Source organism: Puma concolor, chromosome A1 (genome assembly GCF_028749965.1).
Source record: "Puma concolor isolate L17-30 chromosome A1, mPumCon1.1.hap2, whole genome shotgun sequence".
In the NCBI taxonomy this organism is placed as follows: Eukaryota; Metazoa; Chordata; class Mammalia; order Carnivora; family Felidae; genus Puma; species Puma concolor.
The window spans coordinates 59,975,818-60,001,411 of record NC_141667.1 but is presented as its reverse complement, the minus strand read 5'-3'; the positions used below and the strand labels follow the sequence as shown (position 1 = coordinate 60,001,411).

Sequence of the window (25,594 nt, the reverse complement as noted above, 5' to 3'; positions counted from 1 at the left end):
GGTAAACATGGGGTGGGCAGGGGTGGGGGTGAAGGTGGGGACTGTCATTCACTGTTGCTCTAAGAACAAAGCCTGCCTGACATTGCAGAGAGAGCACTGGGAAGCATTTCAAAGCTCCACTGGAACTAGACAACCTTTCAATCCATTTATCAAAGTGTCTGCAGTTCCCGTTTCAAGGTAGATGAAGCAATAATAAATTTGCGAAGAAAGTTAATCTGTGTCCAAAGCATTTTAGTAAATTAAAAAGGGGGGGTGCTGGCTGGAAGGGGGATATATTGGTGCTTGCCAACTCCTATTTGACTTACTGTCTCCTTAATAAGTCCTCTCTGGTCTTGTGTTTTTGGATGGAATAATCCGTCGGTTAATCATTTTCCGGAAGCAGGAAAATGCACTTTAGCTAATGCAGTCCTCCTTTCTTTCAGAGTCCTAATTATTTAAAAAGGCATCCCAATCCATAACCCTACTGCCAACCAAGAAAACCTTTCCCACCAGCCATCTTCCTTTATTTCCCCCAGAAAATTTCAGCACACGCCCCTTACCCTCTCACTGTGCTCCAGCCTCATACCTTATATCTAATGTTTTTTTAAAAAAGTTCCCTTTCCCTGGTTATTTCTGAACATTTTCCCTCAGGAAGGGCAAGGCACTAAACCCCCAGCAAGCAATTGGCCGGAACTAGGCTCTTGGGCACTACGGATAGATTTTGTTATTTTTACTTAAGTGTCAGCTGAAAATGGTGGCTCTTGTGGCTCTCATGGGTGGTGCTTAGCAATAGCTCCATGCTCTGGCATCACACTGAGATAAACACACTATTAGGAGCCCTCACAAAGGCCCCAAGGTAATTGTGAAGGGACAGTTACCGAAAATGAAGCACCCAGCCCTGAACCCTCCTCCACGCCCCATCAGTAACACCATTAAAGCTGTCAGTTTGTCAGCCCACTGGAGGTATTTATGAAATCAATATACAATCCTGCAGATGGATGGCAGTGGTATTGTTAGCTGGAGAACAGAGGCTCAATGGAAAATAAAATTAATAAAATTTACAAGCAGATTGTCATGGGGAACAGATAAATTCCCTACAATCCACTGTTTTCCTCGGTTACAGCAGGAGGAAAGCCATGGCAAGGAGGTGGAAAGAAAGCTGTGCTTTTAAATGGGGTCCCTTAAACTGGGAGCAAGACTGGGTGTATTTCCAGCAAGAAAGTAGTGACCAGAAACCCGAGAGGCTGCCCCGTGCAGTTGCAGGGTTTTGCCTGTGTGATGGCTTTTGTGGAACGTCTCTCAGGAGGTGGGCCAGATTTTTCAGCTAAAATGCTGCTCTCCTCTTTTCAGCCCACCATATGGCAAGTTGGAACCTTTATACAATTGTTATTTCTTCAGGATGTTTGAGGCTACATGTCAACTCATTAAACTCAAAGGCTACATTAAACTCAAAGGGTTAATGCATTATGGGAGTAGGTGCCCCTTCACCTGGCTTCCAGACATGGTTAGAGCTGACAGTCCAGACCTCTCTCCTGTTTGTTTCCCCTGCCCCTGATTTTGATCATTCCCCCTTGGCTGGCACAGCGGCCCAAGCTGTTTCCCAGAGTGGCCAAAGATAGCGGCCAAGCCTGGGAGGATAGTGGGCAGGGGCTCACTGTCCTGGAGACCAGCCTTCACCTGGCAGAAAAGAAAGACTAGACCCATTGTGGTTGCTGGAGCCTTGAGTACAGCCCAGATGCCTGGTGGAAATTGCATTAGTCAGATGACAGGACCTGCACCCCCTTCCCCTGGAGTCTGATGGAGAGCAGAGGAGTGACCTTGGTGAACCTGCCTGACCTCTGCTGTCACCATAGGCTTTGTTCGGTGCCCCGACTCCAGGCTGGAGCCCTGCTCATTGAATCAGGCCTGGCCGGGGGAGCCTGCAGTGGGGCTCCTTGTGCATCTAAATTTATTTACACCGTTGCAGACAGAGGAAACTGGATTTGAGATGGGGAATACCCTGTTATTCAGCCCCAGAAGCCACTGGTAGTTATATCTGCACCCTACCCCAACTCTGAGCCTTGCGTTGGGGCTTAACAGTGGCCCCAGACAATCCCCAAGTGTCTGAAACTCCAGTCACCCACTCAGAGTGTGGTAGCTCCTCTCAGCAGGTGAGAGCAGGAAAGTGATGCCTCTCTTCTGCTTTCTGTTTTTCCTCCTGCCCCTTCACAAAATGTTAATTTAGATGGCCTAAGTTTCAGTGAAGGATGGTTGTCTGACCTCTCTTTATTTGGAATCCTCTTTAGCTTTTGATTAGGTTCCCGTGGAAACCTAAGTGTAGAAATGTCCATTGGTATAATCTCCCTCTAGGACCACTCAGCAGTTAAAGACGTTTACCCTGTGACCCAGCACATGCTCCTTATGGGACTTTATACCAAGGAAGTGGCCGAACAATTGTCCCAAAAATGTCTGGGGAGGAAAACCCATCCTCATGTTTCCTTAAATGGCAAATACCCAACAATGTGGGATCGCATAGCCCTCTATACAATTGGATGATATACAGTGATTAAAAATGTTGGCATACATGTACTGTTAATGACATGAACAGATGTTCTCAATATAATAAGTGAAAAAAGAGTTTATGACTGACTATATACTATGAGATCATATTGTGAAATTTATACATATTGCTCCTAATTGGTAACAGTGGTTATGGTCTGGGTAGATGATTTTGTACCTTAGTATCTAAAAGTTTTTGTGTTATTTTCAAAATAATTGAGATATATATCCATATCTATAGATACATGTCCATATGATTGATATGTATGTATATGTTTGTGTGTATGTGTGTAGAGACATGCAGTTATGACTGATTGCTCACTGAAATTCCAAGCAAGCTTGAGGTATGAATGAAAACAAGTGTATGTGTTTGTTTAGGGGGAAAAGGGGGAAACAAAAAGGAAAAAAAGCTGCATAGGTCTTAGGAAAGAAAACTGAGGCTTTGGGGATTCTTAAAGAGGACCCTGGTATGAGACCCGGGTTTGAGCCAGCTTCAAGACCTGACACTTTGTCCCTTACCTTTCCTCCTCAAAGCAACACATTAGCACCCTTAATGCTAGATGGGGTGCCCATGGGACCCCCATTTTGGACAGGTTTGTGCAACTGCAATTTGAATTCACCATGGCTGTCACTTAGCTGATCTAGGAGGCCCCCAGGGTGTCTGGGTCTCTAGAATAAACAGAGATGGTCATCCCCCATCAGAAAATCAGGGTTGCCAGGTTCCCTTCCAAACCCAAATGACAAAGGCAGAGAGTCCCTGAGAGATGGGAGACTGAGTGCTGTTGACCCTGAAGTGGGGGAGGGACGGCCTGGGGAAGGGGGGCCAGGGGTCTCTCTGGGAGGTGGCAAAACAGAATTGGGTGCGGTCTGTGTGCAACAAATAACCCAGCGTCTTGGCTCGTGGCCTGGAGGTGCGAGACCACCCACAGAGCCCGCCCTGGAGGCGAGCTGCTCCCGCCTGGTAACCATTTCAGCAAAGGCCATCACTAGAGGAACAATGTGAAGGCTCATAGCAGCCTGGGGCCTGAGACTAAACAGTGCCTCCAACACTCCTGACCGCAGAGGCAGCCTGTGAGAGGTTTTGTTGTCATAATGAGATGCAGATAAAGCCGGGCCTTGGTCGTTAATGCATGTGCCTCTTCTCTTCTTGTTTAGAGATCTGAGCGAAAACCAGATCCTAGGGATCCCGAGGAAGGCATTCCGTGGCATCACCAACGTGAAGAACTTGTAAGTGATGTTTTTTTGGTTTGTTTTTTTTTGGTTTGTTTTTTTTTTTTTTTTGCTTCTCTACGGATGTGGCTTTCTGGCCAGAACAGGGGTGAGGGACGGGACAGGAAGGTGGTGTCACTGTGCTATGTGCTGCCTTGGTGCAGACGCCTTTGAGACAGATTGAGGGATGTGCCTGAGTGGTTTCCAGGGAACATGCATCAAGTGCCACAACAGCTCCACAGAGTCCTGTTCCTCTCTGGTTTTTCAGCCCCAAGTGTGAGCACTAGAGTCCCGGACCTGGGTCAGAGCTTGGCCTACAGTAACTCTATGGCCTGGGGCTCTATTCAGCTCTTCCCAGGGTCATGATCTTCTGCAAAATGGGGATGATATTCTGGTAGGGGTGTTGATGCCAATGAGAAAGTGTGCTTAGTACATAGTAAGTGTTCCATAAGTGGGAGCCTTGATGATCATGACCATGATCCTGATGGTAAAGGGGTGGCTGTTACTAATAAGATATTGGAGAGGGCATTGGCACTTGTGTCCCAGGCTGGTGGGGAGACATAGCCAGATCCACTCACTGCACTAGGTGCTTGGTTTTGGGGGGTGTTTTTAGTTTTATTTTGAAGTAATTATTGATTCACAGGAAGTTTCAAAAATACTAGATAGGTCCATGTGCCCTTTTACCCCAGTTTCCTCCCAATGGTAACATCTTACATAACAATATGATCTCAAAACCAGGAGACTGACATCAGTACAATCCACAGACCTTACTCTTCAGATTTCAGAGTATAACACACACTCATTTGTGTGTGTACATGCACATGCAGTTCTGTGTAATTTTATCACATGCTGATTCTTGTGCCCATTGATAGAGTCAGTGCAGAACTATTCCATCACTACATTTTTTTAACCTGCCAAATAACCCTTGCCATTTTTTATCTGGTCTCCACTGTTTGCTGTTTAACAGTGAATCCTGGACCATTACTTTCACAAGGAGTGTGCCTTTCAAGTTTTCCACCCATACCACTGTGTCCATGTGTTTAGAGCATGTGTTGGGAGATGGTTTGTCTGGGCAGGCATTTCTGTCCACTGGCCTCCTACGCAGGCTCACATTCAACTTGAGAAGTCTTGGAGGAGGTTTCTTTAAAACTATTTTAGCTATCAGCTTTCCTTATAAGGACTGTAGGGATATTAGTGTCCTGGGATGCTGATGATGGCTTCCAGATACAGGCTACCTGCTTCCCCTGTCCCTGAGAACTTACCGAAAAGCCTTTGGTGTTTAACATGCAAAGTACACAAGAGGGCAGAGGCATCTCAAGGTGAAGGAAGCCTAGGGCAGAGAGGACTTTGCAAGGGGATCCCACATAGGAAACTTCCCACTGCTTCATCTGGGGGCATTTGCCCAGAAGCAGGAGAGAGCAGGGTGGAGCAGACAAAGCCATGGAGAATGTGACTCAACATTGTGCATATAAACCAAAATTAAGAGGTTGTGCTAATTAGCATCCCAGAAAGGCAAGGCAAGAGAGGAACTTAGAGATCCTCTAAAACCCCACAAGTCAACAGTGAGAAAATTGAAGACCAGGAAAGGGCAGTGACTAACTCAAGGTCAATAAGGTTCATGATGGTTGAACCCCAGATTAACATTTTACATATGTAAAGTGGTATATCTGTTCTATCTCATGGCTCTGATTTTAAATGGGCCAGTTAACAACAACAACAACAACAAAAACATTGCAGTGATGTGTAAGCAGGGCTGTGTAATTACCAACTTCATTTTTGGTTCTCAAGAAAGTGATTAAATCTAATAGTGGTCCACGATAGTTGTTGAATCTGGGGGTTGTTGTTGTTTTCCTGTAATATGTCTAACTTCACAAAGGCCTCAGGAGCTCAAAGATTCAAGATTCTGCAGACACAGATTCCTGAATCACTCAGGAACTACTGTCAGACCCTCCTTCTCCAGGCCATGCATATATTTGTTACTCGAAGGCCTGAACTCAGCTCTGATCTTCTCTTTTATTTCTACCCAGTGTCAGCATGTGGTCCTGGGGTGAGAGGAGGGGCAAATAAACCCACTGCTCAAAGGATGAATTAGCCAACAGAACTAAGTGTGTGTGTGGGGGGGGGGGGTGTCGATTACTTTATACTTCTAATCAATTTCATCAAGATACATTTATTGGGCAGAACCTATAAGACCCAAAAGTATAATTCATATTCTCAGGTGGCTTATGGTAAAACTAGGGACAAGAAACACATGTGTACAAGAGAGTTTTTAGTGATTTAACATTCCACATGAAAATTGGCAAATGGGGGGAGAGGCACCTGGGTGGCTCCGTCAGTTAAGCATCCAACTCTTGATTTCAGCTCAGGCCATGATCTCAGAGTCGTGGAATTGAGCCCTGCGTCGGGCTCTGCACTGAGTTGGAGCCTTCTTGAGATTCTCTTTCTTTCCTGTGCCACTCTCCCCTACTCATGCATGCTTGCTCTCTCTCTAAAATAAAAATTAAAAGGGTACCTGGGTAGCTTATTTGGTTAAACATCTGACTTTGGCACAGGTCATGATCTCACAGTTGGTGGGTTCAAGCCCTGTATTGGGCTCTGTGCTGACAGCTCAAAGCCTGGAACCTGCTTTGGATTCTGTGTCTCCCTCTCTCTGCACCCTCCACCCCCACCGCTTGTGCTCTGTCTCTCTCTGTCTCTCAAAAAATGAATAAATGTTAAAAAATATTTTAATAAAAAAATTAAAATTTAAAAAAGAAAAAGAAAATTGGCAAATGAGTGGCCATGATGCATAGTAAAGGCTTGAGAGCTCAGAGAAGAAAAATGGCTTTAGGGAGTCTAGCCTAAAGGTTAGAAACATAGCTTTGGCAACCTGACAGATCTAGGTCTGATTTTCAGCTATTGTGCATAATGAGTCTATGAACTCAGGCATATTACTTGATGCTTCTGAGCCTAGATTTCCTCACTGTAGGATGAGGATAAGAATTGTACTTAACCTCCTAGGGTTTTTGTGAAAGTTAATAAAATAATGAGTATGAATAACTTAGTACTATGCTTGGCACATGGGACATAAAGTTCTAGCTACTGTTACTGCTGCATTTCTTTGTTGCTGTTATAATTGTAAAGACTTTACCTGGGCCTAAATGATGATTGGAATTCACAAAGTCAACAAGGCAAATAGTATGTGCAAATACAGAGGTAAACCTGTATAAGGTGTATTTCAAGGACACAGGCAGAGCCATCTTGTGGAGGTGCGGGATTGTGAGGCAGAATAACAGGTGATAAGATCAGGAAGAGTTGGCAAGCCTTGCCTGAAAGGTATATGGATTTTAGATATAGGTACTGAGAATGTAGATGGCTTCCAACCCAGGAAAAGTCATGATGAAAATATTTATTGTGGAAGAGGAGCCTAGGATGGGAAGAGGTGGAAAAAGGAAAGGCTGGGGGCAGGAGATGAGGCTGAGTCCAATGTAAGGGGTCAGGGCTCATGCTTGTAAAAGAGAGCAGTCAGAAGTGAAGGAGGAACCAAAGATGCCAATAGGGGCCAAGTCAACAGAAATGGGCAATCAGTGAGGTATTAGTGGCTGGGGGAAAAAAACTAGAAAATGATGAGTTTCAAGCTTAGATGATACAAGGAATGATAGCAAAGCTCCATAGTCATTCATTGTTGCAGCCATCAAAATGTTTTTTGAACCTACTAAATGCCAACTCTGGGGGAAGCCATAGGAAGTAAGATACAGAGATCTGTGAGATTCTTAGAGCTTCCAGTCCACGAAGACTGAAAGGCCAGGAGGAAGAGCCAGACATGAAGATCATAAGTTGGCTGTGAAGTGATGTCAAGTCCTTCCACGGGCAGTGTGGATGGAGCATCTTCTGTGTGCTTGGAAATTGGTGAGCCTGACATCCCATCCTCTTGACCCTGCTGGTGAAATGACTTTGGTCTTTGGGCCACAACCATGTCTACAGTCCCCATCTTCCATGGTTTTAATAAGAGGGATATAGGTGAAATAATCTTACAGCCTTAAGAGAAAATATCATGTGGGTAATTGGAGATATAGGAGCTGAGCTGAAGAGCAAGTTCAAGGAGGGGAAGCATCTGCCTAGAGGTGATAATTGAAGTTATACATTTAAATATGCATTGGTACATGTAAAATAGAAGATGCTTTGCAGAAATTAAGTTTGTATCAAACCTATTAAGGAAACACTCCTCCTCCTACCAGACCTCAATTACCCACATGTAGATAGTCTCTCTTGTGACAAATTTTAAATCTCAGGAATGTACATCCCTGTCATCAGTCTGTTTGAGAACCACCTCCCATACCCCTGTCCTCAGCCTTCTCTACTGCCTTGTGTGAGCTCAGGGAATATAACACTGTTCTATTCCTTAAGTAACATAGGAATAGAAGATAAATTACTGGAATATCAGGCTACAAAGTGACAATAATTGGGCCTAACCATGATACCATATGTTAATAATAGAAAGGGGGTGCCTAGGAGGTTCAGTCAGTTAAGCATCCAACTTCGGTTCAGGTCATGATCTCACGGTTTGTGAGTTTCAGCCCCGTGTCGGGCTCTGGGCCGACAGCTCAGCGCCTCGAGCCCACTTTGGATTCTGTGCCCCCCTTTCTCTCTGCTCCTCCCCTGTCTCACACTCTGTTTCTCTCTCCTTCAAAAATAAATAAACATTTAAAAAAGAGAGAGAAGAGAAAGTCAAGGATTATCTACTTTTTTTTTTTATAATTTTGTAGTTTTGACATGGATTTTCTTTGCTTGTCCTGACATTACCCTTCAAGAAGGAAGAAACTGTGATACACCCATTTTCCAGATGATAAGATTAAGTTTTGATCAGTGTGTCATTTGGCAAAAGTCAGCAGACAACAGTTGGGCCTAGGCCTCCCCACCTACCCTATCCTTAGTAACAGACCCAACCAGGTTTTAGACACTGTCCATAGACCTTTCTGTCTACTCAGATTCCTCTCCCCTCAGCCATGCTAGCAACAGGAAGAAAGGAAAAGTAACCAAAGAGGCTGCTAGAAAATGAAGGCAAAGAGGCAGGTGTGCAGCTTTTATCAGAGCCAGAGGGCAGGACACAGGTGGTGTTTGAACCCAGTGGGAATGGGTGCTAAAGGGACTTGGCATCCTGCCCCTGACCCAGCCAGGCAATGGAAGGAAGTCTCTAATTGCTTCCTGCTCCTCAAGAGAAGGGCGAGAAGGTAATTAGCTGGGGATACCACTCTATGCAATTACTAAAAGCTGGTTTTATGGGATGGTTCCACTCTGTTGCCTGTCTGGAAGAGGGAGAGGCGGTATATTTAAAGAGAAGCAGTCAGCTGGACAAACCGATCTGGAGAAAGAACTCTCAGAGAGACCGACCTGTAGATAGAGCAGCATTTAACACAGCGGTAGCAACTGCCTCCCATATGCACGTGCCATAACAGGTTACGGGACAAAGGCATAGTGAGGGAGAGAGAGAGATAATCAGGAAAACACAGAGATAGGGAAAAAGGAATGAATTGGGAAAAAACAGAGATGACAAGCCACAATCCAACAAAGCATAAGAAAAAGACAAAATCCAGTATAGATTGTTTTTTTTTAAAAAATGTCCCCTTGCCCTATCTTTCTCAGCCGTTGTGTTTTCCTCTGTTTTTCAGTTTCTATTTGCGAGGACTCTGTAGGACATGCATTCCAGAAGGGAAAATCAATAAGCCCTGTCTCTGCCAGCTAGTGGAATTTGGAATTGACGGTTTCAAAACAAAGCTGGGCAGGCGGCCTTTGTGTTCTCTAGTTAGTCTGGGTTGCCGCACTGCCCGAGTCTGCCCTCCCGCTTCCTGAGATTAATGAGGGCTGTCTCCGCCCGCCGGTGAGCAGCCAGTAATCTTGTGTGAGGGTGAGGGAGGTGTGTGGAGGGACATGAAGCACCCATCCGCTGGTAGCATCCCTGTCTGCGAATCTCGGTGACCATTCATTCTGTCATTGTGCCTGGAACAGAGTTCACGCTCCTGGTCATGCCCTGCAAGACTCTACATGGCTGGGCCCTCCCTCACCCACATCATGCTTCCTGTGCTCCGTTTCATCCCTTGAACAACCCAAGCTCCTTCCCCGCATGGGACGCCAAGCCCTTGGACCTCTGTAGGTTCAGTTCCTTCAGATCCTATAGGTCTCAGCTTGAACGTCACCTCCTCAAAGTAGCCTTCACTGACCCACCCAAAGCAGCTCCCCCAGCCCCCACTGTCCCTCCTCTCTATCCCATTACCCAGTTATATTTCTCCAGGGTACTTATTGCCCTCTGAAATTATCTTGTTCATTTATTTGTCAACCTGTCTCTATATGTCACACAGAATGAACATGTATAGGCAGGGACCCTGCTGCCTCTATCACTCTGGAATCCCCAGTGCCCCAGTGGTTTGTGGCAGAGAGTAAGGTCGACTAAAATGCATCAAATCAATGTTTGTTCATTCATTTCTCAAGTATTTGCAGTTGACCTATTACATATAGGAAATCATGCATGATCATTATAACATTTAATATGAAAATAATATTATAAAATAACAAGATACCATTCTTGTACTCCAACAACTCAGTCAGATGAGGGGACAGACTAGTAAATGAGCAGTTGCAGAACATGGGCCAAGACTCCATTGGACGTAAGGATGAAGAGGTGGGAAAGCACCCAGACAGGCCTGATTCTGGCTTCACTCAGGAAGTGACATGAGTTGGGTCTTGAAGGATGAGTAGGAGTTCATGCAAGGGAAGGACTTTGCAGACAGAAGGGGAACCGCATGTAAAAAAAAATCACCCACCTGTGCAAAGGCACAAAGGTGTGTGAAAGAGTTGAGGCTTGTCAGAGATTGACGGCTAGAAAATGAGCAACAGAGGCAGTGGAGAGAGATGAAGTTAGTGAGGCAGGGAGTTGGGGCCGGAGGTAGGGAGGACTTCATATGTCATGATCCATAGCACGAGATACGTGGAAGGGCTTATAATAAGGGAATGGCAAGATCAGATTTTAATTTAAGAAAGACCATGCCGGTGACAGTGGGGAGGACAGACTGCCAAGGGGAGACTCAAGTCCAGTCGCCTGTGGGGATACTTGTGCAGTTATTAAGAGATGACAGCGCCCTGAAGCTGGGCTCAGTGGACCCAAAGAGGCAGCAGCAAACTTCAGAGACCTGCAGGGACTGACTGGGTGGGTGAATTGAGTGTGTCACCAGGGCCTAGCAGGCCAGAGGCAGAGGCGGCTTTCAACACAAGGCATCTCTGCCATCTTGTACCTAGGAGTAGTGCCTGCCTCTTGTGAGGAAAGCCATGCTGCCTTTGGAAGGTGGGTTGGGAAATCTGCTCACAAGGGGGCACACCGATACTGCTCTATCACCTCCCCAAGGTACAGCCAGTTTTCTAGCCTTTCCTCCTTTGCATTCGTGGCTCTGAGTATGTCAGGTTCAGAAGTGCTGATGGAGGAAGTTGGACTGGACCCCAGTCTGCTAAGTGCTACCCAAATAAGCTGTCTTTAAAAAGGGATCAGGGGTTCCTGGGTGGCTCAGTTGGTTAAGTGTCCAACTCTTGATCTCAGCTCGGGTCTTGATCTCAGGGTCATGAGTTCAAGCCCTGTGTTGGGCTCTGCGCTGGGCATGGAACCTACTCAAAAAAGCGGGGGAGGGGTCATGGTCAGCCCACCTCCCTTTCTTCCTTCCCTTCGTTTCTTCCCTCCTACCTTCTGTCTGCTCTTCCATCTTTCCATTCTTCCTTCCACACATTCATTGAGCCCATACCTTTACCAGACCTGAAGCAGCTCCTAGAAACAAAAAGATGAGTAAGACATTGTCCCTGTTCTTGACAGATTTCATCTTCAGAGGGAGGGAAACATATATAAATTCTTCCCTAGAGCACTCTTTCTTATCTGTTCCATGGCCAGCAATGCAAGTGCTCAATAAATACCAGTTGATTTATTAAAGTAAATCCACTGAAATGAGAAAAATAGTAGAAGACACTGGTGAATTAGATCCCATTAGTCTGGAAAAGATATGTTACTGGGTTGTTCAAAGGCAAGGAGGTGGTGGTGGTAAGTGCCCCATCCTGGAAGTATACCTGGAATTGGCAATTGTGTAAGTGACAAGTAGAATCCCTTCCTGGCAAGATCACACAGTTTTATAGTCTGTGTTAGCCGTCCTCTATTGGGCTTTGCATATTTCTTGTGCTCACTCGAAGTTATAACTGTCGGCTCAGTTGTCTTTCTCCTCCAATGGCCTGAAGCTATGTAGACAGAGAGGTCAAGTCTGTCTTGTTCACCGTCTGTTTGTTTGCAAGAGTCAGTCCTGCGCCCGGCACCTATGATAGGTGCTCAAACAATGGAAATGAATAAGTGGATGACTTTCAGAACAAAAAGACTCCAGCACTTTAAGAATTACTAAAACCCTGAATGAAAGAGCATGATTACATCTGGGAACAAAGAAAAATTAAAGCAAAGCACCAAGAACCAACCCAGAGAAACCCTCATTTTTTTTTCCCCCTCAGGATAATGGAGCCTGCTATTCTGACTCCAGCACTGAAATTTACTATCTGGAATATTTTCATTTGTGGATAATATTCTTTTTTAACTCACCACAGATATGTAACCCTCCCCGCCCTGAGCATTAAATCCACAGGAAATAAGGGGTTTAAACAGGCATGTAAAATAGAATCTCATCTTTCCTGCACACTGGCAAAAGGCATAGTGATTCTGGGCTCCTCAGATAGGGCTTAGTGGTCTTATGAGAAATTCACCATCGGGCTGAGCTTTTGCCTGGAGATTTTTAGCTCTAAAAAGAAATGAAAGGGTGTGATCAGAAGAGTCAAGACGAGTATTTACAGTAAAGATTACACTTTGAGACTCTAGTAACTATTGATATTCTGATTCTTTGTCTCATTGGAGTCAATGTAGTGTTTTGAAAAATATGAATATAAGGTATAAATGGAAAGTATGAGTTTTGGAATCAGGCTTGATTAATTTATTGTTTATTTTTATTATTATTATTATTATTATTATTATTATTATTATTATTATTACAGCTTTGCTGCTTATGACCTGTGTGGCTTTGGGCAAGTTACTTAACCTTTCTGAGCTTCAGTCTCCTCACCTATAAAATGGGGAAAATACTAGTGAGGAGTTAAACAGGGCAAGTATGTCCCTTACCTGTATGAGTAATAATGCTTTATCATTTGCCCAAAGTCTTCATAGGTATTATCTTATTTAATTACCACAACAGTCCTGCCAGATCATTAGGGAAAAGTTTATTAGCCTCTAGGTATAGATGAGGAAGTTGAGGCTCAAAGAAATGCAGGAATTCTCCCAAAGCAGCAGAGCTGGTCAGTGGCAAGGCTGGGACAGGATCTCAGGATGCATCATTGCTGTTCTGAGAGGTTAAGTCAGGAAGAGCTCTGAGATCTGGTGAGCGTGGAGTGATGTCTTGTAGGAAAACAGCAGGTACAGATCAGTGGGGAATGTTGTGAAAGCATTTCTGGTTTCCAGCACCAGCCAAGACCCTGGGTAGGAATAAGCTGTGATGGTCACCACTGGGAAAGAATTTCTGAGAAAACCAGCAAGGATGTCTGAAAGTGTGAGTTCATTTTTTAATTAATAGATTTAATTCTTTTAAGAGCAATTTTAGGTTTACAGAAGAATTAGGCAGAAAGTGCATAGTCTCTATACCTCCTACCCCCACACATAGTTTCTCCCGTTAACATCTTGCACTACTGTAGTGCATTTGTTACGATTGCTAAGCCAATATTGATACACTTGACTAAGACTGTAGTTTATAGTAGGGTTCACTCCTGGTGTGGGACGTGGGTTTTGGCAAATGTATAATGATACATATCCACCTTTGTAGTAAGGTGCAGAATAGTTTCACTGCCCTAAAAATTCTCTGTGCTCCCCCATTTATCCCTCCCTCCATTCTCTCAAGCCCCAGAGTGTGAGCTTTTAAATATACAAGGAAATCCCTTCATTTTTCACAGCCTTTCCCAATGGCTATTCCCCATAGCTATTGCCAATATTTATTCAGACCCAAACAGCACAAGTCTTTTTTTTTTCCCCTTCTTTGAGAGAGGGTAAGTGACACCCTGCAAGTTTAAGTGCCATAGAGAAAATCAGCAAGAAAGCCAGGAACAGTCCCAACTTCCCCACCCATAGCCTGAGGTATGAGCATTAGAATTGCCTCCGGACAGCTCTCCTTCACAGAAGACCTGTAATTCAAAAGACCTGCCAAGGCCTCATGTTCTGTATAGACACCGCATGAACTCTGAAGGTGTTTCAATAATGGTTGAATTCTTAGGTTTCCAAGTGAGACTTCCTGCAGTCAAATGAGCCCTGGCTCTTACCACCTATGTGATCTTAAGCAAAATATGTAACTTTCTTAGTCTTGGTTTCCCATTATGTTAAGTGGAAATATTACCCTCATCATAGTGTTGTTATGAAGATTAATAATAATTATTGCTCCTTTATCTCATCTCTGATATTCTATTTGAATCAGACCAACACCTCTGATGAACTATCTTCTCCTCCTAGACAAAATACTTGCCTGAAGAAAAAGCGTAGACTTCCAGTGTTCTGCTTCAGACTCTTAAAAATAGTTAACTTCATCACGCCTTCTCTTCTTCCTTCCAGTGGGGCTGTCCTGTTCTGGTCTATGGCTTGTAATAGGCAAGTTACAAAATGGGTCAGAGAAAAAGAGGTGTACCTTCCCCACCCTGATCCCTCTTCCTGTACCCATCAAGACACAGAAAGTACCAAAAGAGCCCAGGGGTTCTGGTCTCAGTCACAGCTTTCCTGTTAACTGCTGCCTACTTGTGATGGGCTAGTAATGGCTCCCCAGAGGTGGCCACACCCTAATCCTGGAATATGTTACTATGTACCCTCCATGGCAAAAGGGACTTTGCAGATGTGATTAAATGAAGGATCTTGCGGGGCGCCTGGGTGGCGCAGTCGGTTAAGCGTCCGACTTCAGCCAGGTCACGATCTCGCGGTCCGTGAGTTCGAGCCCCGCGTCAGGCTCTGGGCTGATGGCTCAGAGCCTGGAGCCTGTTTCCGATTCTGTGTCTCCCTCTCTCTCTGCCCCTCCCCCGTTCATGCTCTGTCTCTCTCTGTCCCAAAAATAAATAAACGTTGAAAAAAAAAAATTTTTAAATGAAGGATCTTGAGATGGATAGACTATCCTGAATTATTCACGTGGGCCTAATATCATCAGAAGGGTCTTTATGAGAAAGAAGACACATACTGAAAGCAGAGGGGGAAAGACCATGTGATGCAGCAAATGAGGACAGAACCACTCCTGGAAAAGACAAGGAAGCAGATTCTCCCCTAGAACCCCCGGAAGGAACACAGCCCTACTTACATTTTGATGTTAGCCCGGTGAAACTGACCTAGAACTTCTGACCTTCAGAATGCTAAGAAATTGTATGCATATTTTAAGCCTCTAAATCTGTGATAATTTGTTATGGCAGCAATAGGAAACCAATACTGATACTACCCTTAGGCTGCTACTTAACCTTTTGGTCTTGGCTTCTTCATCTGTTAAAAGAAGTAATTGGTGTGTTGTGATCAGTGGATTTCAGTGTGTAGTCTGAGACAAGACCCTACAAATAAAAAGTTACTCTTAAAATATGTTCTTTAAGGGGCACCGCCTGGGTGGCTCAGTTGCTTAAGTGTCCGACTTCAGTTCAGGTCATGATCCCATGGTTTGTGGGTTTGAACCCTGCATCGGGCTCTGTGCCGACAGCTTAGAGCTTGGAGCCTGCTTCGGATTCTGTGTCTCTATCTTGCTCTGCCTGTCCCCCACTCATATTCTTTCTCTCTCTCTCTCTCTCTCTCTCTCTCTCTCTCTCTCTCTCTCTCTCAAGAATAAACATTAAAAAATTTTTTTTAATATTTTTTAAGTTTATTTCTTTATTTTGAAAGAGAGAGAGAGGGGTAGAGAGAGAGCATGCATACACTTGAAATGGGAAGGGGAAAAGAGAGAGGGAAAAAGAATCCCAAGCAGGATCCCTGCTGTCAGCGTAGAGCCCAATGCAGGGCTCAGTCTCACGAACTGTGAGGTCATGACCTCAGCCGAAATCAAGGGTTGGATGTTCAACCGACTGAGCCACCAAGGCACCCCTAAAAAGTTATTTTTAATAATGATAAAGTTTTAAATTCTGCCTTTTAGACTTTGGTGTTCCACATGAGATTTTGTATAGCCAAGAGACCTACTTTAAAAAAACTTGAAAAATCACTGGACTGGATAGATGATCTTTCAGGTAGGTTCAGGTTGTAGAGTGTAATGATTCTTTCAGACCATCATCCATCAGAGAGGAGCTAGGTTGTGTCATTTGAGACAAAACTCAGCAGCAGAGTCAAGAAGCCAGGGTCTGGTGGAGACCAGCAGAAAAGAAGATCAGAATAATACCATATGTCAGTGTCTGGAAACTGGTTACCCAGGTTGAGGGTCTGGGATAGGCTCACCTTCAGAGAAAAAGAAAAGGTAATGTTGGATGTTGACTGGGAGAGATTTTCTGGAACAGGGCTGAAGGTCTCTGAAATCTTTGGGGCATCCTTGTGACTGGTTACAGATTTCTGCAGCAGGTCTGAGTTCAACCAGCTCTCCTGCACAGCCTCTCTTCCTACTTGCTGCACCAGTTAGACTGGTTTGCATGTCAGGGAAATGGCTGCTTCAGGAAAAAGGATTCTTTAAGGACTTGGAGGACAGAAGACTTGGTCAGCCACAGCGCTCAGGAAACATTTGCTGGATAAATAAAGAAGTCCTTTGTGCAGCAGGTGAGAATGGTGGTTTTCAGAGCCTGAGAAGTCAGCCTCAACACTGCTCATGATGATTACGGGTGTGTTATTGGAGCTGGTGTTTCAGAGTGCCTTGTAGTATCAGAACTGACAAATCCACATGCACAGCGCTTGCCACGTGAGAGCAGAGCAGTTCTGTGTCCGCCACCAGTGTTCAGCTCTGTAAGGGGACAGTGTGTTACAATGTGTCCATTTAGAATGACAGCCATTATTTGCCATTGTTAACAATCTTCTTTAAAGCTGTCTCTATAACCAGCCCGCAGGCGCAAGTGCCCAAAGCTAAATGACTTCTAAATGCCAGTGATCAGCTCTCAGGTACTGTGTCTGCCAGGAAAACTACCTAGCCAGACAAATAAGTATCTACTAGATAAGATTTGGTTTATACAGCACACGGCCCAGCAGCAGTTCTGAGATTTTATAGCTAATTAGCATTTTATTATGGAAGTTTGCACTTCTTTTTCCGCTTTCTGAAGGAATACCATTTCTTGGGCTCAGCAATGAGGTGTATGTGCTGACATCCCTCTAAAGCCTGTGACTTTAGAGGCTGGTTCAAGAAAGGGGTAGTAGCTTCAAACACACTCATTGTTCTTAGTAACTAATAAGTTCTTAAAGAACCCTTAATCTGATTAATTTCTACCTATTATCTCACTTAATGCCCATGAAAACCTTATGATTATTATCCCCAGTTTACGGATGGTAAAACTGAGGCACAGAGAAAGTGATAAATCACAGGGTCATATGCTAATAAGTGGCAGAACTGGGACGTGAACCCAGAGAGTGTAAATCTAGCACCTGTAACCGCTATGCAGGGCTGCCAACACTTAGAAAGAATTTAATGAAAATCAAAACCAATTAAACACATCCCACTTCCAGACAGGTTTTGTTTCTTCTTTGTGGAGTTTCAAAGATCCATACACTTTGCTGAAGAAATCTGGATTTCCAGCTTCTTTAGAAAAATCAGATGTGTTAATATTGGACGCTGAGTCCTGCATGGCAAACAGTAGACTGAAGCTTCCCTCTTCGAAACAGTGTGCTCTCCTGTCCCCTGCAGGCCTGCTTCCCCGGTCTTGCAGGCTTCTGATGAATCTCATGGTTGTTTACGGCCATCTCTAAGGAAGAATCACTGATCCACCTCTTCCCTTAGCAGGATCCCCAGTCTCCAGGGGTTGGCAGTTTGTGCTTTGCTCCTTACGTATGCTACTTCTGTTCCCTGAGCCTTCATTTCCTTTTCAGTAAAAATGAAGATAATAAACCCTTAACCAAGCCATACATTTTCTCGTAAAAGTAAATGAGAAGACAAGTGGAAAGGCCCGAAGGTAGAGCTTGGCACAGAGTAGATCCTCAGTAAATATTAGTATTCCGCACCCCATTTCCCCACGTTCTTCTTCTTCACCTTCACTGATGCGAGGAGAGATAATCCCACAGCTGGCCTATTGGCATGAAGGGTTGGAGGAGATGGAGGGGTTTGGGGACTTGGTTGGTTGTCTTGGTTGGCATTCTCTCTGTTCCTGAATCTTGAAGACAAGCCCTTCAGTAGGGGATTGTAAGCTCACATACCAGGAGTTATGTTGATGGACACAGCCTGAGCACTATTGAAGAAGTAACCGGAAGTCGTAGGCACTATGGCTAACTGGAGAGTGAGTGCTACAGCACATGCATATAGGCCCACCTTTAACAATTTTTTTTTCATTTTCCTAAAAGAAGCAAGAAATTTGGACTTCTGTGTAAAATCATCTGATTTCGAGATGCTGGCATCTAATGCAAAATCCTTTTAAATACTGAATGTCCACACTATGCAGGCTAAATAACACCACCTGTGGGTCAGATTCAATCTCAGATATCTGGCGCCTCCCACTCCCTGAGGAGAGAGCCTGCTACAGGAGTGGAGTGAATGGAAGGTTCTGGTGGTTTGTCCCAAAGCCCCATGTGTCAATAATTTGATCCTTGCTAATGTGTTGGCAGGCCACAGTGCCATAATTCCTTAAGCCAGTTAAAGTCCACCAGTTTCCAAAGGCCCTGAGAGAGTGACTCTGATAGTGGCAGTCAGTATGGCTAGAGAGGGATAAATTTGAGAACAGTAGTCCTGTAACCACATCACACAGATCACTGCTAATCATTCTGAGCAGAGCACTGTCCCTGGACTTGAACTTTCCTTCTGACCACAACCCATAGTGTTTTCAGGCCGAATGCCCTGCCAGGAATTGGGTTTTGCTGCATCAGAGTATGGCACTGGCCCATTCCTGAAGTGAGTGACTTTGCCATGCTTCTTTCAAAGTCACACCCCAGTGGTCATCTTCACTGAAGCATCCCAAAGCTTCCAAACCTCGAGGGACTGACACATTCTTTAGCTTGACTCTGGGTTATTTATTTGGATAGACTGTTTACTCAATACATGCAGACCCATCTGTGTGCCTCCACCGGCACCAGCATCATCTCAACGCTGTCATTGATCGCCTGTCCTCTCAGGGCCCATGAGTCCTGTAGCCCCCCTCCTTCCCCTCTCCCTAGCCAACCCCCATAATTTCTCTCCGTTTGTTTTTTAAAATCATAATTGTAAAGTAATCATTGCCTTGCTTCATTATGGCCATGTGTAATGTCTCCCAAATGTGACATGATGACCCCCTGCTTCCAGATCTGGACCTCATTAAGAATGCAGATTCCTGAGCCCTGTTAATGACTAAATGCATCTTTATTTCTGGTCAAGTCCCTAGAATCTGCATTTTAGCCCACTCAGGGCTGATTCTATAAGGTTTAAGAACCATGGCATGCTGGATAAGGACTTGGCAGTGACATGAGAGAAATCTGGGTCTGAGTCCCAGCCTTCCCCACTGATCTTAAGCAAGTTGCTAATTTCTCCGAGCCTTTTTTTTTTTTCCCATGGAGACTAAAGGCAGTGCCTGTAGAACCCACACATAGTGAGCACTTCAAATGTGAGTTATTATCTCATGGAGTTGTTGTAACAGCCCAGCGAGGTAGGTGGGATTATTCCTCTTTTCAAGATGAAATTTACACTCAGCAAGGTTCAGCAGTATGCAGAAATCACACAGCAGAGCTGAAATTTGAACCTAAATCAGTCTGACTCAAACAACTAACTATTCTTAAAACAATAGTATGAAATCAGTCCAGAATTAAAATAAGAACTAGGGGCCTGGAGCATAAAGGGTGGGGGACCCAGCCTTGCTTGGGAGATGTCTGTGAGAGGCACTGGTTGTGGCTCCCATTGACTCCTTTGTGTCTAATGTCCTGGCCTTTGTTGCTCTTAATTTGTCAACCCCTTGGAATGTTGTCAGTGGAGGAGGTGCCCTGTCCCGACAATGTATTGGAGAACTGGGAGGGCCTCATCAGGATGAACCCAGAGAACAAAGCCTCCTTTCAGTTACTTTGAGGCCTTTGTCTCCCCAAAACAGTGTAGAGTGGAGGACCTCTGGTTTTCTTTGGAGCCTTTCTGGGCTTCTCCCTGTGAGTGCCATACAAGCTGGGGGATGAGTCTGGCCAGTTTTAAGTTTATGCTGACTACACTGCACCAGTAAACTGTGACCCCGGCGGCTGGGCCGTGAGAGGTTTGCCATCTGCCTGAGGCCGATATAATGCACACATCTTGTAGGGAGAAGGAAAAGGGCATCTAAAAAAAAAAAAAAAAGATGTCAAAACTCATCATGCTTCCTCAAACTTGGTTACTCCATGAAGATGATTTTTTACCTATGGTGGGTGGTGGGCAGGTGAAACCCACTACTATTGCTGTTAGGAAAGAAAAAACCAGCTTGAGATAAGGAATTAAGCTAGTAAAGAATCTAGTTAATATGTCATTAAGACTTCTTGTAAAATTAGGTTACCAAACCATATGTTCTCATTTTTTTTAAGAAGTGTAATGAAAGGTACATTTAGAAGTATGAATACAGTTTTATGTATGTGCATGTTCACATGAGAAGTAAAGTCTGAATGATAGAAACCAAGATGCCAACAATGGTTATCTGTAAACGGTAGGCATTTAGGTGTTTTTAAATTTTTAGTCAATTTTATCGAGGTATAATTTACTACATTAAAATGCATTCATTTTAGCTACACAGTTCAATGCATTTTGACAAGGATATAGTCCTGTAACCATCCCCCAAAATGTGCTTTGTATCTGTATACAGGCAGCCCCCACTCCCCCTTACCCACACGTCAACCCTGGCAGACACCAACCTGCTTTCAGCTACTAACATTGAGGAGCTGAACGTTCACATAACTGGTCTCATACAGTGTGTTGCCTTGTGTAACTAGCTTCTCCCACTTAGTATAATATTTTGAAATTCATCTTACGTTGTATTGTCTATTGGCAATCTGTTCTTTTTTTGAAATGTTTTTTTTTTTAACGTTTATTTATTTTTGAGACAGAGAGAGACAGAGCATGAATAGGGGAGGGTCAGAGAGAGAGGGAGACACAGAATCTGAAACAGGCTCCAGGCTCTGAGTAGTCAGCACAGAGCCCGACATGGGGCTCGAACTCACACACCGCGAGATTGTGACCTGAGCCGAAGTCAGACGCTTAACCGACTGAGCCACCCAGGCGCCCCCAATCTGTTCTTTTTGATTGCTGAATAGTACTCCGTGGTGCAGATAGACTACAATATGTTTATCCATTCTCCTCTTGATGGGCACTTAGGTTGTTTCCAAGTTTGGATTATTATGGATAAAGTTGCTATGACCTTACACTTAGATTTTCATTTCTCTTGGGTAAATACCTAAGAGGGAGTTTGTTTTATTTATTTATTTTTTTACCTTATCTATTTACCAATATTTCTACAGTGAACATACATTACTTAACAGCAATCAGAAGAAATACCAGAGTAGTATAGACACCATATCCTGTTGTTTTAGAAAGGTGACATAAATTGGGAAAGCAAACCTTAGTATATTTAGGCCATGGCTGTCTTGATTCCAGGGTGGTACATCCAACTGCTCCCTATGAGATTTAGATGTGATTAGAGAGATTCTTGAGTGCTTGCTAAGAATTCATAGGGCACTGAACTGGCAAGGATGTTGAGCAATATTTTACACTGACAGAGGGAGTGTCACCAGTATAACCCCCTTAACGAGCAATCTGGCAGCCGCTATCAAACGTGAAAATATGCATACCTCTCAATCTATCCTTTTAACTCTGATGAATTTGCTTTAAAGATAAACTTGCACAAGTCCCCAAATGATGTATAGGTAGGCATCATTTGCAACGAAGATGTCTTGGAAGCCACCTAAAAGCCCATCAGTAGGCCACTAGTTAAATGAATCATGGTATGTCATTCACTGGACTGTTACAGAGTAGTTACAAGCAATGAGATTGATCTTTGTATATGATACAGAACAGCATCCAAAGCTGATAAATGAGAAAACAAGATGCAGGAAGGTCAGTACGGTTTTTGTCATTTGTGCTTTTAAAACCGTATGCTTGTATTTGTTCTCATATGCTCTTCTATATGTGAGGTATTTGTGGACACATTTATGGGAAACTCTAATAGTTGCTGCCGGGGAAGCTAAGTTCCAGAACAGGGGGTTAGGGCAGGAAGGGTATTACATACATTTCACTCTAGACTTTTTGATGCCCTTTGACCTTTTCTTCATAATGTGAATATATTTACATATTTAAAAAATTGTGGGTTAAATCCATCTGATCTCAGCCCAAAGAATGGGAGCTCTCCCATTTCACTTGATTCCGTGGTATGACATAGATAATAGAGAGTGCTTTTCTGAGCAAGAACTCACAAGACTATGAGCCAGCCATGCCCCATGCCACCTGTCTCTGTCAGTTGACCCCCCGTAACTGGAAACTATGATCATTACCATTTGCATAAGTACAACCACATTGACCCACAGTTCTGGCTGCCAGTTCTGAATGAGGGGAATTATTTGTATTCCATAGGCATCTCTGATTGTGGCCTTGACCAGCCCTGAGATATCTTTGAACAACGAATCACCAGCAGCCAACCCCATGACCTTTGGAAAATGAATTTGCCCGCTGTTGGGCCGGCCCCAGTTCTCTTGCCCAAGTAAAATGTCAATTAGATCACTGGCTGAATATCGCTTTTGTCTAGTTAAGCATATTCAGCTCACAAACCTGCAAATGTTTGCTTGATTCCTTCTAAAAAAAGATTCCACACCCAAGTTTGAAGTGTGCTTCTGGCTCTGTGTGGTCACTGAAAGGAACCAATGTATTGATTCATTGGGAAGATACAAATATTGAGTCATTATTCAATTGTCAGGCAAACCAAATGGTATGGTGTTGTGAACAGCCTGCATTTAATTTGGGTTTGTGAACACTCTGGTCTCATGGCATGGGGGTCTTGTGTACAGCATTTTTCTCCTCCTTCACTCCCAGCCTGCACTGCTATCTAAACCACATGAATGAAGAAGATAAAACCCAACTTAGATGATCTTTAGGAGTTATAGACAAGAGAGAAATGAATGGGGAAGAGGAGAGAGCTGAGCAAGGGAGATTCACCCCAGAACCATAGAGTGAGAAGACACTGCCAGGCAGTAAAACCTTAATTAACTGTGACCAGTTTCTGGAGTCTTCTGCCCTAGACTCCAGCACATTTCACTGAGGTTGAAACACAAGGGGTTTTCCTGAAATTTCCTTAAGCAGAATATCCCTGCCCACATTCCCTTTATTCTGCCTTTTACTGCCCATGCCTTATTTCAAATAGCCCAGGGGATTCCTTTGGTCCCGAGTCAGCCTTAGGCCTGTTTTTCAGCTACAGGGAAAATATACAGACCACAAAGCCAAGATTCTGAACTCGAACTCTACTTTAGAAATGGTCCCATTGTGTCCTCCAGAGAGAAGGCCAGTCTCCACTAGTTACATCTCTCATCCATAGCCCATTAAGTGATGTTCTCACTGTCAATAACCAGCTGCTACTGTTTAAAAGGGCTCATCTCTGCCCTGTACACAAAAATCCCAAGGGCCCCAAGCTAAGGACATCTGCTTTGAATTTTGAGGGGCTTCCTTACTGTGTGTCTCAGAGGTTAAATGGTTGAGTCAAGCCTTTCCGGGTCCTCTTCACGTGTCTTGGGCCATTTTAGAATGAGCACTGGCACTCAACTTTCTTTTGGCTCCACTCTGAAATTCCTTCATAGCATTTGCACCTTCCTAGCAATTAAGATGGCCCATGTGCAGTTGGGGGAACCTGCTGTCAACCAGTATAATTGAGTTGTGAATGTGCAAATTTTCTCTGCTGGATTGTTCATCACAGAAGACGAGCCTTCTCAGTAGACTATTAATCCAAATGCCTTTTCTGGAATCAGCTCCTTAATGAAATTAGATTTCCTAAAATGAATTCCTTTCTTTGCCCATTTTACCACTGAGACAAGTATGAGCTGTGCTTTTATAAAAAGTGGTTTGGCTAGCATGCAATTCCTCTACTGCAGCCAGCCTCTCTGCCTGTTGAATTGAGGACCTGAAATTCAAGTGGCTCTACTTAGACTCCTAGACTTAGCCAAACTAGAAAGGACTTGAAAACGCAGTCTGCACGTCTCCTTTTTTAAGAGGTGACGATTTAACTTGTCCAGAACCATTCAGACAATGAGCAGGAATTGTGACCAAAACCTGGGTCCCTTTGACCTCTGCCTGGGTCTTGGTTTGTAAAGGTGGGTGAGTGATAACACAGGGAGGTTCAGTGCCACTGGGAAAATAGTTCATTGTTACTCAGAGCGATCCTAGAAATGAGAGGCTCACCATGCAGGGAGAGCCACATAGGGAAGCACCAGAATCAGGAGGCAGAAGCAGGAGCAGAGGGGAAGCAGAGGCCTGAGCCTCGATTGAGGTTTGCTTGGGAAAGGCAAGTCAAGACAGGGTAAATACCTTAGTATGCCTAGTTTGAATCATTCCAGTGTGCCTTGGGATATGGGGGCTGTCCCTAGTGGTCTGCTGCCTGGCCCAAGGGGATATTGGCCTGGTATGTGAGAGAGAGAAAGAGACAGAGACAGAGAAAGGCAGCTGTTGCAGGGATGGACTCAGGATCAGGTGGTTTGTATATGAAAAACAGGCTCCCCGACGAGTTGTTTACTACCTTCAGGAATTAAGTAGCTCTGGGAGAGGCCGTCTCTCCTCAGTCAGCAAGATTCCCCACCCCCCCACCCAGGTGTCAAACAATCATAAAATGCAAAAAAAAAACTATGATGGATATACCCCTAAGTCCCTGGGACTCCAATCCTTTTTAGCCCCCCACCTCCTCATCATACTTGAAGCCCTGGACTTGAAAGGGCCTTGGATTGAAAGGATCAAGCATCCCTGGATGCTAGGGGCCTTCAGACTTGACAATACAATTTGATCATCATTCACTGTCTTATTTTTTTCATTCGTGTATCTTATATCACTCTTCTCGTCCCAAGTAGTGTGACCTAAGGAGTTTGTGATCAAGCCCTGGCTATTCTGAAAGTTATCTTAGGATTTAAAACAATTATTTCTCTCTGATCCTGTCTGTCCTTTTCTTTAAAAATGATGGACTTGGACTGGATGGTATCTAAGATTGCTTCCAATACGAAATTCTACGATTCTATGGTTGTCCTCACCCAGAGAGCTGGAATCTCCTTCGGCAGGGTGGAGGGCCGGTCATAGTAGGTGATATTGTTAATGACCTAGAAGCAAACAGTGATGCTCTGAAGTTAGGGGGATGGAACAGTAGGCAGGTAGATGTTGCCCGAGAAATAATGTTACGGTTTGCTATCAAGGTGCAGAAAATAACTCGAAGGAAGAGAGCTCATTAGGACTGAAAGTCTTGGCGATCGCATTCCCTTTCTCCCCCACCTCCTCCTGCCCCCACTCCCGAATAAAACAAAAAGGTCATCTTCTCCTACACACACACACAGATTCTCTTCTGAAATATGTGGGATGCATAAAATAGCAAATGCCGTCAGATCTCAAGTTGGGCAAATACAGAGACAGCATTTTCAGTCTCATTGAAAAGTAGTTGTCAGAAATATGCCATTCATTCAGAGTCTCTAAGTGCTCTGTCAAGCTTTAACTTGATTAAAATTGAAAACCACATTGCTTGAAAACCAAACGCAAAATCGAAATCTCTTTACTCAGTGCTCTTA

General features: G+C 44.2%; 1 protein-coding gene across 1 annotated transcript in view; it reads left to right on the top strand.

Moving 5' to 3' along the window:
* SLIT3 (slit guidance ligand 3) overlaps window positions 1-25,594 on the top strand; it is a 594,085-nt gene that overhangs the window by 399,379 nt on the left and 169,112 nt on the right. The window contains exon 5 of the mRNA XM_025923495.2: window positions 3,673-3,744. Coding sequence (XP_025779280.1) covers window positions 3,673-3,744 — 72 coding nt within the window. The remainder of the gene's footprint in view (window positions 1-3,672; window positions 3,745-25,594) is intronic.